Source organism: Eulemur rufifrons, chromosome 2, assembly GCF_041146395.1.
Source record: "Eulemur rufifrons isolate Redbay chromosome 2, OSU_ERuf_1, whole genome shotgun sequence".
Lineage (NCBI taxonomy): Eukaryota > Metazoa > Chordata > Mammalia > Primates > Lemuridae > Eulemur > Eulemur rufifrons.
Genome location: NC_090984.1, coordinates 17,013,165 through 17,027,651, shown reverse-complemented (window position 1 = coordinate 17,027,651; position 14,487 = coordinate 17,013,165). Strand labels below are relative to the sequence as shown.

General features: G+C 64.5%; 2 protein-coding genes across 5 annotated transcripts; one reads left to right on the top strand and one right to left on the bottom strand.

Moving 5' to 3' along the window:
- Positions 1-1,513: 1,513 nt before the first annotated feature.
- Positions 1,514-4,392, top strand: TEKTIP1 (tektin bundle interacting protein 1). Of its 2 annotated transcripts, XM_069480548.1 has the most exons (4): positions 1,514-2,067; positions 3,669-3,907; positions 3,986-4,111; positions 4,211-4,392. In XM_069480548.1, exons 1-4 carry the CDS (start codon positions 1,709-1,711, stop codon positions 4,390-4,392), a joined length of 906 nt encoding a protein of 301 aa, XP_069336649.1. In that variant the 5' UTR covers positions 1,514-1,708. The 2 variants fall into 2 exon arrangements, with proteins under 2 accessions (XP_069336649.1, XP_069336638.1); XM_069480537.1 differs by having other exon boundaries at positions 3,669-4,111.
- A 26-nt stretch (positions 4,393-4,418) lies between these two features.
- MFSD12 (major facilitator superfamily domain containing 12) lies at positions 4,419-14,400 on the bottom strand. Of its 3 annotated transcripts, XM_069480522.1 has the most exons (10): positions 13,985-14,400; positions 9,209-9,419; positions 8,074-8,218; positions 7,801-7,980; positions 7,430-7,522; positions 7,246-7,338; positions 6,516-6,686; positions 6,338-6,432; positions 5,117-5,247; positions 4,421-5,011 (listed from the first exon to the last, which is right to left on the bottom strand). In XM_069480522.1, exons 1-10 carry the CDS (start codon positions 14,280-14,282, stop codon positions 4,989-4,991), a joined length of 1,440 nt encoding a protein of 479 aa, XP_069336623.1. In that variant the 5' UTR covers positions 14,283-14,400; the 3' UTR covers positions 4,421-4,988. The 3 variants fall into 3 exon arrangements, with proteins under 3 accessions (XP_069336614.1, XP_069336623.1, XP_069336604.1); XM_069480513.1 differs by having other exon boundaries at positions 4,419-5,247; positions 14,012-14,400; XM_069480503.1 differs by having other exon boundaries at positions 4,421-5,247.
- Positions 14,401-14,487: the final 87 nt, after the last annotated feature.

Below are 14,487 nucleotides of genomic sequence, written 5' to 3'. Positions count from 1 at the left end.
GGTCCCGGCTGGGTGGGGGCCGCACAGTCCTGCCCCAGGCCTGGCTGTCACGGTAGGGGACTGGCCCTCGCAGGCCACAGAGACCTCACGGCTGTCTCTGCAGGCACAGTGCCCAGTCAGGGACCGGCCCCCCAGATGTGCTGTCACCATGGCAGGGAGGATGGGGGTGGTGCTGCTCTGAGCGTGTCCTCTGAGGGCTGGCCACACTGGGGGACCCGGGGCACAGCAAGTGAGGGGAAGGTTGCTGGTGGAGGGGAAGGGGGCAGGCGGGCTCGTGTGGAGTGTGTGGGCATCGGTTCCCGAGTGGCCCGGACGCTCTGGCCACGGGAATGGCAGCTGTGAGGGGCAGAGGAGCCTGGAGGGCGGGGTGTCGGGCCTCGGGGGTGCCACTGCTGCCACCCCCACCTGACAGATGGGCCCGAGGCCAGGGGGCATCACCAAGGCCGGCCAAGCTGGAATGGAGGCAGGGGCTGCCTGAGGCCCTGGAGGGTGAAGTCTGGGATTCCCGTTGGGACAGTGAGGAGGGCGGAGGAGGCTGGAGGGAGGGTCTGGTGTGGCGGGACGGGGACAGGGACAGGTCCCGCGAGAGCCAGCAGAGCCAGGGGAGGGAGGCCCGGCAGGGGCTGGGGCTGGAGGACAGAGAGGGATGGATTGAAGTGGTGGGGGCTGAGGGGAGGGGCAGCCAGGAGGGGGCCTGGCAGCCCAGGGACCCCATGCGGTCTCGAGGCTCGGTCTTGGCGCACCGAGGGGAGAGGTGAGGGGAGCTGCATCGGGGCCTCCCCTCCGGGTGAGGACGCGTGAGCGCCTGCGCTCAGGAGCTTGTGTGCTGGGGCAGTCCCAGGACAGACAAGGTCATCAGGAAGTGTGTGGAGGTGACATGGGGACAGGAGCTCTGGGGAAGGGTGGCATTGCATCAGGGCTCAGCACCAGCCTGACTTGGAGCGAGGGCCTGAGGACACGGTTGGCACTGCAGGCAGGGGCGTGGCACGTGCAGAGGCGGCGGAGTGAGGCGGGGAGGGCGGGGCCCGGCGGGCGCAGCGGGGACCCCTGACTGTGGGGGGGCCCATGCGGGTCAGGACGGGACCCAAGGCAGTGGGGGCGCTGGCTTTTGTTTACATTTTTTTATTGTGGTAAAATACGCATAACATACAACATACTATCTCGAAGGGAACAATTCGGCAGCATTTAGTACCTTCATGATGTGCGGCCACCATCAATTCCAGAACATTCTCATCATCCCAAAAGGAAGCCGGTCCCCATCAGCAGTCACTCCCTCCCCCCTCCCCCAGCCCCTGGTGACCACGGATCCACATCCCGTCTCTGTGGATCTGCCTGTTCTGGACGTTTCATATAAACGGAGTCTCACACTGTGTCCATCTGTGTCTGGCGTCTCTCACGGAGCACGATGTCCTCAAGGTCCACCCACGCTGTGGCCTGTGTCAGAGCCTCGTCCCCTTTGGTGGCTGAGTGCTAGTGTGTGGAGAGACCGGTGTGCTGACCCTCGCACCTGCTGTGGCCACCGGGTGGCGTGACGGGCACCTGTGGCTGGGGCGAGTCGTGCTGTGCGCGCTCACGGACACGCTCCGGCTCCGGGTTTGCCGTGGACGGAGGTGGACGGTGGGTGTGGGGTGAGGAGGGGAATCGGGGTCTCCGGGCGCTGGAGTCCTGGCAGGGGCACTGCCTCCCGGGGACGGCGGGATGTGGGGAGATGGAGTCCCCTCCCCCCTGCCTTGAGGATGTGCGGAGGGAGCCTGGGGGTGCGAGGAACTGGGGACTCGCCACGAGCCCCACCCTCGCGGCCCCGGTTGTCGAGGACGGGGAGCAGCTCTCCAGACTTCCCCTGCCCGCAGCTGGGAGGAGGGAGGGAGGGTCAGGTGGTTGCCAGGACACTGGGTGGCCTTTGTCACTGTCAACAATGGCCCCAGAGGCCTTCCTGGCAGGAGCCCGCAAGGACACAGAGGCAGACATGCAGACCCTGAGGCGGCAGGCTGCCCGGCCCTACATCCCCTCAGGGACCTACGTCCCCTCTGGGACCCTCGAAGTGGACTTCCCGGCCCCTCTATACAGGTGAGTCCCGGCGCACCTGGGCCTGCCTGGGCCGCCCCCTCGGGTCAGCGTCCTTCAAGGCTTACAGTGGGGCCCTCTCCCGCCCCCGGCCCGAGGCCACAGCGAGGCCCTGAAGCCGGCGGACGTTTACTGTCGGGAACCCCTGACCTGGGAGAAAACCGAGGACAAATCCAGTGCCCAGGGACACCCAGGCATGGATAGGGCCACCTCACCCAGTGTGACCTCAGCTTACTGAGACCCGTCTGTCTAAAGCCTGTTTCCAAATAAGGCCACGCTCTGAGGTTTGGGTGGACGTGGATTTGGGGCACACTGTGCACCCCAGTCCCGTACCCATCAGTAAGCACCTGTCCAAACAAGCCCCCGTGGGCCCGCAGCTGCGGAGAGAGATCGGAGAGAGATGCGCGAGCCCAGGGGAGGAAAACCAGCGGCGGAGCAGCAGGTGCCGCGGCTCCCGCCCGGGCCCCACCTGCCCCCACCTGCGTCTGGAGGGAGCGGGAGAAACCAGGAAGAGTGGGCGCCCGGGCTCGGGGGGTGGCGGCTGGGGCACGAGGCACCCGTTTTCATCGACTGTTACTTTGCACCGACACGTGCGCCTTGCGATTCAGAAACGGTCATTTCGAAAGGGTGGGGCATCCCAGATGACCTGGCAACCCCCTCCCACGTGGGAACCCAAGTGCATGCCGGGTCCCTGGCACAGGCTCCACGGTCACCCAGGCTGATGCCACGTCCCGCGGGACGCGGGACTCTAGGTTTTCTTGATTTAACCAAACTCCTGCATAGACGACCCTGAGCCAGGCTTTGGAGGAAACTGCTTTGTGCCCAGCCCTGGGACAGCCTTGCTCCTGGGGCGACTTGGTGGAGACGTATCCCCAGGAGCCAGCTCACGAGGCCAAAGGCCACGAGCATCTTTGAGCCTCGTCTCTGGTTGAGGCTCAACTTTTGCCATGAGAGCATTCCCGTGTTCCTCTCCACTGCAGGTTCTAGTCCTTAGTCTATCTCCTAAGCCGTCCCCTGCTGCTCCAGGGCCTGTGTGTGCCGCCCGCCGCCTCCTCCGGGCAGCCCTCCCTGTGTTCTCGGCCTAGGACAGGTTCTGCCACCAGAGGCCCGACAGGCACTTGCTGTGCAGCCACTTAGTTTCCTCTTTAATGCGAGCTGCGCTGGGACCGCTGTGTCCTCCTCAGGCCACACGGCCCCAGCCCTCTCGCACCCTGGCCGAGACCCTCTCTCCTGGTGCACCCCAGGCCGGGGAGTCTTAGAGGCTGGACAAGGGCTTTAGGGCCCCAGGAGTGGCCAGAGCCCTCGTCCTTGGCCCTCCCCTCCCTGGTGTCTGGTCTCCAGGCAAGAAAAGCTCCGAGGGGACCAGTCTGGTGAAGGTCTCAGGTGGCTGGGGCGGGACATGCAGAGAGGAGGAGAGTTGGCCCCTCTCTCCCTCTGCCAGTCCCGGGGGTGGGGGGTGGGGGGGGCCTATGTTGAGGGACAGGGGCAGCAAGTGGGGTTGGCACAGCACAGAGGACTCAGGACACCCATCCTAGAGGCAGGCCGAGGCCCGGGGAACACGGGACAGCCACAAGCTCACTCTCTGCCCATGCCCTGGCCCTCAGCGATGACTACCTGTCCCAGGAGGGACCCCGCTGGGCCCCAGCCATCAAGCAGGCGACACGCTGGAAGTACACGCCCATGGGACGCGACGCAGCCGGCCAGCTGTGGTACACAGGCCTGACCAACTCGGACCCCCGAGAGGCCTGGTACAACCTGCCCCGGGCCCTGGACAGCCCGTGCCGTGAGGCCCACGGCCGCTGGCACAGGTGCTACCAGCACCGGGAGCGGAGCATGCCCGCGGGTGAGTGCGGCCCCTGCCCCTGGCGCCAGGCCCCTGGTGGGGACAGACCCAGACTTGACCGCCCGCTCCACCCCGCAGCCTACACGCAGCACCTGCGGGACGTGGCCTGCTACGACCCCGTCGTCCCCGCCCAGTACACGACGCCGGGCACCCGGTGGGGCAGCGTGCTGTGGAAGGACAGGCCCACCCGCGGGAAGGAGTTCGGTGAGGCCAGCGCGGGGTGGGCCCGTGTCCCCCAAGGCCCGGTGGCGGGGAGGCCGGGGTGGCTGGGGGCTGGCGGGTGACCCACCTCCTGGCCCACAGTGCTCAACAGGAACCGGTACCAGGCGGAGCCGCTCTGGCGGGCGTCCGACTACGTGCCCTACCTGTCGGCGCCCCAGCGCCCGCGCTACACCACCCAGAACTACCGCCAGTGGGGCCTGGAACCCTACTGTCCCTCCACACGCCAGCGGCCCCCACCCGTCTACACGCCCACCCTCCGATAAAGGTCGCGCTGCCCCTCCCCCGTGCGGCTGCCTGAGTCCGGGGACGGGTGGGTGCTGGCTGGCCGGGTACCTGGATAGAGGGGTCACCGACCGCACCCAGGTGAGCGAAGGCCAGGGTGGGGACAGGCAGGAGCCAGGCCAAGTCCTCTCTCTCTTTATTCACTGCCACAGAGCCCGCCCGTCCGGCAGCCCAGGTCTCCTGGCAGGCTCGGGTCACAGCACCATCCCCAGGGGCCCCTGGCAGTGTCTGGAGACCCCCAGGCTGGAAGTGGGGGGCAAACTGGGGCTAAGCTCAGGGTAGCCCCTGGGCCCCACTGGGACCCTCACACCTCCTGCCCCCCTGCTCTACAGAGGGGCACCCCAAGTCCTCCAGGGGGCTGGGAATGGATGAGAGTTGGGGTACCCCCAAACCCGGGGGACCCACAGCCCCTGGAAGTCCAAGGATCAGTCGCTAGGTCCCCCCAACAGGCCTTGGCCTGCACCCCAGGGCCAGACAAGAATTCAGAAGTTGGGGGGGTTCTCCCAGAGGCCTCGAGCTGGACGTCGCTGTGCAGAAATGTGGGTCACTCGTGCAGATGCAGGAGTCCATGGGGCCGTCAGGGTTGGACACCAGGGTCCCCTACAATGGGGTGAATGAGGACAGCGTCAGGGAGGATGGGCTGGCCCGGCCCTCCCCGCCACGGCTTGGCTGGTTTTGGGGGGCAGGGAGGGGCCCGTGACTCACAGCTGCGCAGGCGGATGGGCCAGATGAGGAGGCTGCAGAGACAGAGGGTCGCGGCCACGCCCACGCCGCCGGTCACGGCCACCATCACCCAGTGGTAGAAGCCCACGCAGGCCCCGCAGCAGAGCTCCGAGCTGGGGGCAGGAGGGACAGCTGAGTGGACGTCCGTGGGGACCCTCCCCTCCCACGCAGGGTGGCTCTGGCCTGTCCTTCAGGCCAGAGAGGTTGGGGTCCCCCAACTCCCTCCCACACCCAACACCCGGCCCGTCCTGGCTCTGCCTCCAGTCGGCCCCCAATCCACCCGCTTTTGCCCCTCCCCTGCCCCCACCTGGACCAGCCCAGTCCCCTCCGCCCTGTGCCCCTGCTCCTGCCGTCGGCCCCCAGTCTCCTCCCCACATCGGCCACCAGAGGGCGCCTGTGAGCACCTGAGTCGGGGCCTGTCCCTCCTCTGCCCACAGCCCTCCATGGCTCCATGGCTCCCACCTCCCTCTGGGTCAAAGCCCAAGTCCTCCCTGGGGCTCACCAGGCCCTGCACGGGGCTCCCCTCCCTGCCCTCCTCTCCTCCTTCTCTTCCCCTCCTCACTGATCCAGCCACATGGGCCTCCTTACTGTGCCTCTAACACGCCAGGCACAGTCCTGCCCCAGGGCCTTTGCACAGCTGTCCTTCCCCACAGGCCTACAACTCCCTAACATCCTTGGGGCCTTGGGTCCGATGTCACCTCCTCAGGGAAGCCCTCCCCAGCTTCCTGCTCTGACCAGCCAGGCCTCTCCAAGTGGTCACCTCGACACCTCTCACCACCGGTCTTGATTACACATTTACACCTGCGATTATTAACGTGGCTTTGCCCCCAGCTCCATGAGGACAGGAGACCAGGCCAGCTTTGGTTCCCAGGTCCTGGGTCTCTACAGGCTCGAACTCAGTGGTCTAGAACCATCCGTGTCCGGACCCCAATGCTCTACAGGTCTGCGTATCACGGACTCTGGGATCCCTCCAGCCGGGCCCGCTTGTGTTTCCCCAGTACACATGCCTGCTGTGTCCTCAGATGCAGTGTTTGTTGAATGAATAAACGAAGTGCCCAAAGTTAAGAAATGAGAGGTTTCTCTGGCCTGTGAGTCCCACCAGGGCAGGTGTCCTACGTCCAGGACCTGGAGCACTGCCTGCACTCAGTAGGTGCTCAGCATGTCCTCACCGAAGGAACGAACGAATGGGTGAGTGGCACTCACGGGCAGGGGTGCAGGCTCTGCACGGCCATGACTGCCAGCCCGTTGGCCACCTTATCCGAGAAGCTCATGGCGCCATACACGAAGGCTCCGCTGTGCTGGGGGTGACAGGCAGGTGGTGAGTGCTGCGGCTCCCGAGGTCCCCAGCCTCCGCCACGCCAGCCCTGCCCTCCGGCCCTACCGTGTGGGGGCCGATGAGGTCGGCCGTCATGGCCAGCGAGGTGACGAGGATGGTGGCACAGCCAGCGCCCAGCAGCACAGCCGCCGCATACACAGCCACGCCCAGTGCATCTGCCAGCGCCACCCAGGCCGCGAAGGCCAGGATCACCAGGAGACCCGTGAAGTAGGTCAGCTAGAGAGGCGGAAGCCCGGCCGGGCATCAGACCCATGCTGCTGGGCACCCCCGAGCCTGGCACTTGCCCTCTCTGGTCTTCAATCCACCACCCCTACCCCCAACCCCAGCAAATGAGGTGCCTGAGCTGGACGGTTCCTAAGGAGCCCCCAGCTCTGACCTTGGCCAAGTGGGAGACTCCGAGACCCAGAGGTGCTCGGAGCTCTGCGGGGCTGACACCCTAGGGCTGTGCTCTCTGTGCAGTGCAGCCACCAGAGAGGTGGCCATTTATGTCTAAGTGCAAGTTGGTTACAGTGAAGACAGTCACAGCCACACGGGGTGGACAGAAAGTTCCGGAGCTCTGCAGCCCTGAGAGTCTGAGAACCCAAGATACTCGGAAGCCAGGATTCTGGAATTGTTGGTTCTCAGACCCAGGGCTGCTACGAGGCGAGGACGCCCAGGCCTGGAACCACCGGGCTGGAGCCAGAGTTGCCGGGCCTGCTGTGTCCGGTGGGTTCTCGGCTGCAAGGTGCCCCCAGCCCCCACCGTCCCGCCCTCCGCCCACTGTCCCCACACTCACATTCCTCCCGATACGCTTGTTGACTGGCTTCATGAGGAAGGACGAGAAGAAGCCGCTGAGGTACATCACCAGGGGGATGGTCGCGATGAACCTCTGTCAGGGCAGAGGTGGCACTGGCGTTTCAGCCGTGGCTCATGGGGCTACGGGGCCGTCCTGTCCCTACCCCCTGCCCCACCCAGCTCACCTTGGGCAGGTGGAGGGAGTAGGTGAGGTACATGGCCATGTAGGTCTGGGACAGGTTCACGATGAGCCTCGTGGACATGTACAGCGCGCCCACCTGTGGGCAGACGGACACGGGACGGGCAGGGGTCTGGCGGCCCTTCTCCACTCCTACCAGCAGGGGCGCCAGGGCCTGGGCGAGGCCCCTGCAGCGGGTGCCTGATCCATTGGTAGTTGACTCCCCAGGTGGTCAGGCCAGAAGAGAGCGGCGATTGACTAGCAATGTCTGCCCAGGTGTGGGGTTGAGCAGGGGCTACGCTTGCCATCTGCCAACTCTGCCTGCTCTCTGGACGCTGTGACCCTGCCGGGCTGGGGAGAGGGGTGTCCCCGACGTACCTGATAAAAAGCCGGCTCCCGAAGCCAGTGTTTCCAGAGCAGCAGGGGCCGGGCCACGGGCGCCAAGAGGGGGCTGCCCTCGTCCGGCTCCTCCAGCCGCAGCCGGTGTCTCTCCCGGGTGCCCAGGTGGAACAGCAGCGAGAAGACGGCTCCAATGCCCACCACCAACAGGGACAGGTTCTGGGGACCCCGAGGAGCGTGTCAGCGGCGGCTCTCCCAGCCCCGGCCCCAGGGGCAAGGACTCTGGGGCGACCCACCCGGGCCCCAGCTCACCCGGAACACCGGCACGTCCTGCATCCCCAGCTGGTCGCTGACGCTGAGGTCCCGGGCAGGCCCCAAGTGCGAGGAGCCCTGCAGGTGGAGCAGGAGCCAGGCGGCGCCGTAGACCGTGATGTTGGCCACCACGGTGAAGGCGTACCTGGCGGGGGCACGGCCTCAGCAGGGCAGCCGTGGACCACGGGCTGCTTCCTCCCGGGGGCCGCACCTTCAGAGCAATTTGCGGCATCTGGGGGACCCCTGGCTGAGAGGTGATTTCAGCCACCAACACATTGGGTGACCTCAGGGAAGTGCCTGCCGGCCTCAGTTTCCCCAGCCTGCACGTGATCCGAGGGCATGCAGCTCCGCCCTGCGTGAGCTCCCATCTGCCAGGCTGCAGTCCCAAAACTGAGTGCCCAGAAACCAGGATGCTAGAATCTTGGCTCCCGGATCCTGGCCTAGCGTCCAGCCTGCAGCCCTGCTTGGCCAGGGGCAGAGGGCGGAGCCTCTGGATTTCACCAGGACTCGGTTTCCCTTTCTGAAAGCAGGAGCAATGCCATCTCCAGAGGCCAAACGAGCCTGACAGGAGGTCACCGGCAAGGTGCTGCCGCGTAGGAAGCGCCCCAGAGTCTGGCCCTGGTCAGCAAGGCCCTCGGGGGCCCTGGGCGTTGGGCAGTCCCTGCCGTCAGTGCCACGGTGGGGAACTGAAAGGCAGGGCTGGGAGGCGGCCAGGGTGGACAGGCTGGCCTGGAGATGGAACAGACCCGATGAAGACGCTACCCAAACCCCAGCCTGGGGCACACCTGGCATACGGAGGGGACAGCGGTTCCCGCCGCCCTGGCGCATAGCAAGGATTAAAGAAATGGATTCGTGTCAAGGGGCTACAATGATGCCTGGCAAGTGCTCAATAAATGCTCTTATCGCCAGCAAGATGGCGGGTAGGCCAGGTGCCAACCATACCTGCGTGTGGCGGGCAGAATTCTCAGGTGGCCCCAGAGAGGCGCACCCGTCATTGTCGGGGGGTCCTGGCCTCAAACGATCCTCCCGCCTTGGTCTCCCAGAGCGCTGGGGTCACAGGCGTGAGCCACCGCGCCCGGCTGAGACACCACTGTACACCTGGGCCAGCCGGGGCAGAGGGCCCCACCGAGGGTACCTGAGCGCCGTGAGCTCCACCTTCTCGTGGTCGTTGGTGACGAGCTCCGGGATGAGGCTGAGGTGGGAGATCTGCGTGGCGGCCCAGCCGAACTGGAAGACCACGATGAACGGCCCGTAGTAGAGGAGCGCAGCCCACTCGGGCGTGGCCGCGCCGCAGCCCAGGCACGGGCTGAAGATGAAGGGGAAGGACAGCAGGACGCAGACGGTGCCTGTGGACGGGGGCAGGGGGCGACACGTCACGGGGTCGTACCACACCAGCCCAGGGCTCCCAGGCACGTGGCCCCTTGTGACAAAGGGGGAAACCAAGGCAGAAAGATCTGGGGTGTCTCGGGTCACACAGCTAAGCAGCATAGATGGGGCCAGGCCTCCAACCACCAGTCAGATGGGGAAACTGAGGCAGAGGACAGGGGAGTGGGAAGGGGCAGGAACGGGCCCCTCCCTGCCAGCCCGGGGCTCCCGGGCTGCCCCTTGGTGAAGGCGGGTAACTGACACAGTGACCAAGGCCAGCGGGAGGTGAGATGGGCGCAGCGGGTTCCACGGGGAAATACCCGCCACGGGGCCTACGTCCAGCCACAGCCTCCCTGTCCTGTTCCTCCCAGCGGGAGGCCTGTTCCTCCCGCTTGGTCACTAGCAAGCATCCTCAGGGAGTCGTGGCTCCCTCCCTGAGCCCCGCTCCCCGCTGTCCCCATCAACTCCTAACAGGCCTCTCCCTGGAACACTGGGGTGTCCTGGTCCCTGGGGACAGAGTTTAGAAACTAGAGCCTGCCACGTACTCTCCCCATCTATGTGCTCAGAAAAACCTCAATACCGCGGAATGAATTCAGGGTTCTCCCTGCAGCCTGCCAGGCCCTGTACGACCTGCCCCGTCCCCTCCTCACCCTCCCCTCCTCCCTCTGCTCCAGCCACACAGGCCTCCTCGCTGCGCCTCCAACATGCCAGGCACGGTCCTGCCCCAGGGCCTTTGCACAGGCTGTGCCCTCTGCCTGGTTCACTCCCTCACTTCTTTCAGGTTTGTGCTTAAATGTCACCTCCTCAGAGAAACCCTCCCTGACTGGCCCAGTCACCAGGTTCCCCTCCAGGCCCGGGACACTCTGTCCTGGGCTCTGCTCTCTCTACCACACAGCCGTCGGCACCCCTGGGAATTCTGGGGTCTGGCTGCTTCCCCCACCAGACAGCAGGCTTCATGGGGGTGGGTAACAGGTCCCTCCGTGTCACTTGCTTGTCCCCAGCGCCTAGCAGGGAACCCGACACATCACTGTCTTTATATATTTTTTTTTAAGGTTTTTATTTTTTTAAATTTTTTTCGAGACAGAGTCTCACTCTGTTGCCTGGGCTAGAGTGCCATGGTGTCAGCCTAGCTCACAGCAACCTCAAACTCCTGGGCTCAAGCAATGCTTCTGCCTCAGCCTCCCGAGTAGCTGGGACTACAGGCATGCACCACCATGCCCGGCTAATTTTTCTATATATATTTTTAGCTGTCCATATAATTTCTTTCTATTTTTAGTAGAGAAGGGGTCTCGCTCTTGCTCAGGCTGGTCTCAAACTCCTGACCTAGAGCGATCCTCCCGCTTTGGCCTCCCGGAGTGCTAGGATTACAGGTGTGAGCCACCGCGCCCGGCCATCACTGTCTTTTGAATGAGTGAAAACAGCACTCGTGGCCTCAATCTACAGCCTGGAAGGGTGGGTGTTATAATCCGAGTTTTCTAGGCGGGGAAACTGAGGCTCGCTGAGTGCACTGGTGTGGCGAATCCAGCCTGCTGCGCCCTGCGCCTCCCGACCTGGAGCCTGGAGGGGCCTGTGCAGTGCCAGCAGCTGGGCTTCCTTCCTGCAGGCTCCGGAGGTGACCTCATCCCCCACTGCCACCCCCGGACCCTGGACCCGCCCTCAGGATTGAGAAATGAAACCAAACCCACCCTGGCCTAGTTCTCTGGAACTGGTGCCCCGGAGGGTTGTGGGAAGATTCCTGGGGGCGTGGAGGCCACCCAAGGTGGGGCAGGGGGTGGTCACCCACTGTGGACTCTAGTCAGGAGAATGTCCCTCCCTGGCCAGACTCCACCTGCCTGCTGACCAGGCTCGGTTAACCATTGTTGGGGCCAGGCTGCCTGGCTGGGGGACCTTGGGCAAGTGGCTTTGTCTCCCTGGGCCTCAGTTTCCAGAAAACAGGGGTAAAGTGTGAAGATTAGGAGTTAATGTGTGAAACCAGCAGGAACTCCTGCCCCTCTGAGCCACTTCCTGCCTCAGCAGCTTCCAGGCCAGGACAGTTCATGCCTTTCCACAGTCGTTTCCACTACTTGGAATACCACCCATGCACACACTCCTACTCACCCTTCAAAACCCCAAAGCTAATATTCCCTCTTCCTGGCAAGATGCCCAGTCTTGCCATCTGCCCCAGCCCACAGGCGTCCATGGTGACTGAGGTTACAGGAGGGAGCCCCAAGGGCTCGTTAAGGGACGGAGTGAGTCCATCCACGGACTCCAGGGTGAAAAAGAGAAGTGGGCACTGTTGCCAGGGTGACCACCACTCAAGTCACCTTATCAAATGTCAAGAGGGGTCACCCTGGCTTCCTAGCCCAACAGACCCTCCTGGGGCCTCCCCTGTGCCCACCCGGAGGTGGGGAAGGGCCAAGGTGGAAGCTTCAGTGTCGGTTTGGCCACCCAGCCCCTAAAGCCTGTTACGCAAAAACACAAAGCCTTCTGTCCTTTATTTACAAAGTTGCCCCAGCTCTTCTACCCCCCAGCCTCTGCTGGGGGCCTCAGACTCCTCCTCTGGGGTCTGGAGGGACCCTCCTCGAGCCTCAGGCCCCCACCTATGGAAGGAGCATACAGTCAGGCCGGGAGGCGCAGAGCTGGTAAGGGGCCCCCGAAGGCCTTTGCACGTGCAGCGCCGCAGGCGCAGAGGGGCTCCCCTGCCCAGGAATTCTCTGACAGTGAGTTTGCCCACAGTTAGAATCCAAGTTGCCTTGGCCGGGCGTGGTGGCTCACGCCTGTAATCCTAGCACTCTGGGAGGCCGAGGTGGGCGGATCGTTTGAGCTCAGGAGTTCGAGACCAGCCTGAGCAAGAGCGAGACCCCATCTCTACTAAAAAAATAGAAAGAAATGATATGGACAGGTAAAAATATATATATAGAAAAAATTAGCCAGGCATAGTGGTGCATGTCTGTAGTCCCAGCTACTCGGGAGGCTGAGACAGGAGGATCGCTTGAGCTCAGGAGTTTGAGGTTGCTGTGAGCTAGGCTGACGCCACGGCACTCATTCTAGCCTGGGCAACAGAGTGAGACTCTGTCTCAAAAAAAAAAAAAAAAAAGAATCCAAGTTGCCTTTGAGACTCTGGGCTCAGTTCTGCAAACAATCTGTCAGTCAGAGAGCAAGGGACCACCGTTCCCCTGCTGGTCTGCCACAGTCTAAGACAGTGAGCCCAGGGCACCCTCAGGAACCTGGCAGTCCACCCCCCAGGCGGGGGCTGTTGCAATGCCAGCTGCCCTCAGGCCACCCGGAGATCTGCTCATCTTGCAAAAAATGTCCCTCAGGAGGGACTGACTGCTTCAAACCTCTGCCCTCAGCTGTGGCTCCTCAGGGCATGGAGGCTCCAGCCCACCCCCGGTGGCTCCCAGACACATGCCGCCTGCCCAGAGCCAGAATGTGGCCGGGAAGGTGGCGGGAGCTAATCTCCGGGCCCAGGGCGGGCAGGGAGAGCAGCGCCACTGGGAAGCAGCTGGGCAGGCTTATCATCCCAGCCCCATGGGACCTACCGCCTGCCCTCCGTGACAGCCTTCTCTAATTAGGGCCCTCCCCAGACATGGGGGTGCCCTATCCCTGGACAACCAGCCAGATGTGAAGCAAGAAGAGGGCACAGACCTCTGACCCTGTGGTCCCACCCATCCCCAACTCTCAGCTCTCGGGGCAGCACCCCCAGGCTGCCCAAGCTCCAGGTGGCCAGAGATGAGGCAGGGGATGGACGGGGGTGTCCTGGGGGGATGGACAGACAGAGGGGCTCTAGGCAGCTGACCTTCCCTCAGGCAGAGCTGTCCCAACAGTCACCCCGAAGGAAAGGGGGGGTCAGCTGAGCACTCAGACCCAACCCAGAGAGGGTTCTGAGTGCCCCCAGGGTTCAGACAAAGGGAAGTGACATGGAAGGATCCTGTGAACAGTCAGATGGGGAGGGCCACAGGCAGATAGAGAGGACACAGGGCTGCCAAGCAGAAAGGTGGGGAGGCTCATGGGTCAGGCAGGTAGAGGGGCACTGGGCAGCCAGACAGATGGGGGAGGCTCAGGCCATGGACAGACAGACAGAGGGGGGAGGCTCAGGCCATGGACAGAAAGACAGAGGGGGGAGGCTCAGGCCATGGACAGAAAGACAGAGGGGGGAGGCTCAGGCCATGGACAGACAGAGCGGGCAGGCTCAGGCCATGGACAGACAGACAGAGAGGGGAGGCTCAGGCCATGGACAGACAGAGGGGGGAGGCTCAGGCCATGGACATACAGAGGGGGGAGGCTCAGGCCATGGACAGACAGAGGGAGGAGGCTCAGGCCATGGACAGACAGACAGAGGGGGGAGGCTCAGGCCATGGACAGACAGAGGGGGGAGGCTCAGGCCATGGACAGACAGACAGAGGGAGGAGGCTCAGGCCATGGACAGACAGACAGAGCGGGGAGGTTCAGGCCATGGACAGTCAGACAGAGGGGAGACTTTGGCTCGGGCAGGCGGGCAGAGCGGTGCGGGGACAGAAGAGGCTGACGGATGGGGAGTCCCGGGGGCGTGGGAGCGGGTGCTTACCGACCAGGTGCCAGGCCTTGCGCGGGCCGTAGCGGGCGCAGCGGCCGGCGGCTCTGTCGGCCTCGTAGCCCACGAGGGGCGTGCACAGCCCGTCGGCCACTTGGCCGAGCAGCAGCAGCAGGCCGGCGCCGCGCGAGCTGTAGGCGCGCACCGAGTGCAGGTAGAGCAGCAGGTAGGTGAACCACATGGACGCGCACAGGTCATTGAGGAAGTGGCCCACGGCGTAGCTGAGCCGCGCCACCAGCGACATCGGCCGAGGGGCCGTTCCCGCTCCGGCCGCGGGGGGCCCCGGGCCCATGGCGCCGGGCCGCGGGAGACGCTTCGCACCGGGACCCCGCGGGGCCGTGACCCCCGCCGCGCGCCAGTCCCCGAGCGCAGAGTCCGCGCCCTGCGCCGCTGTGCAGCGGCCAAGCCCGCGGCGGGGACTCTACAGCCGGGCGCGGCGGGGCGGGCGGAAAGCCGGGCGAGCGGCGGCCGCCTCCGCCAATCGGAGCCGCGCGCCG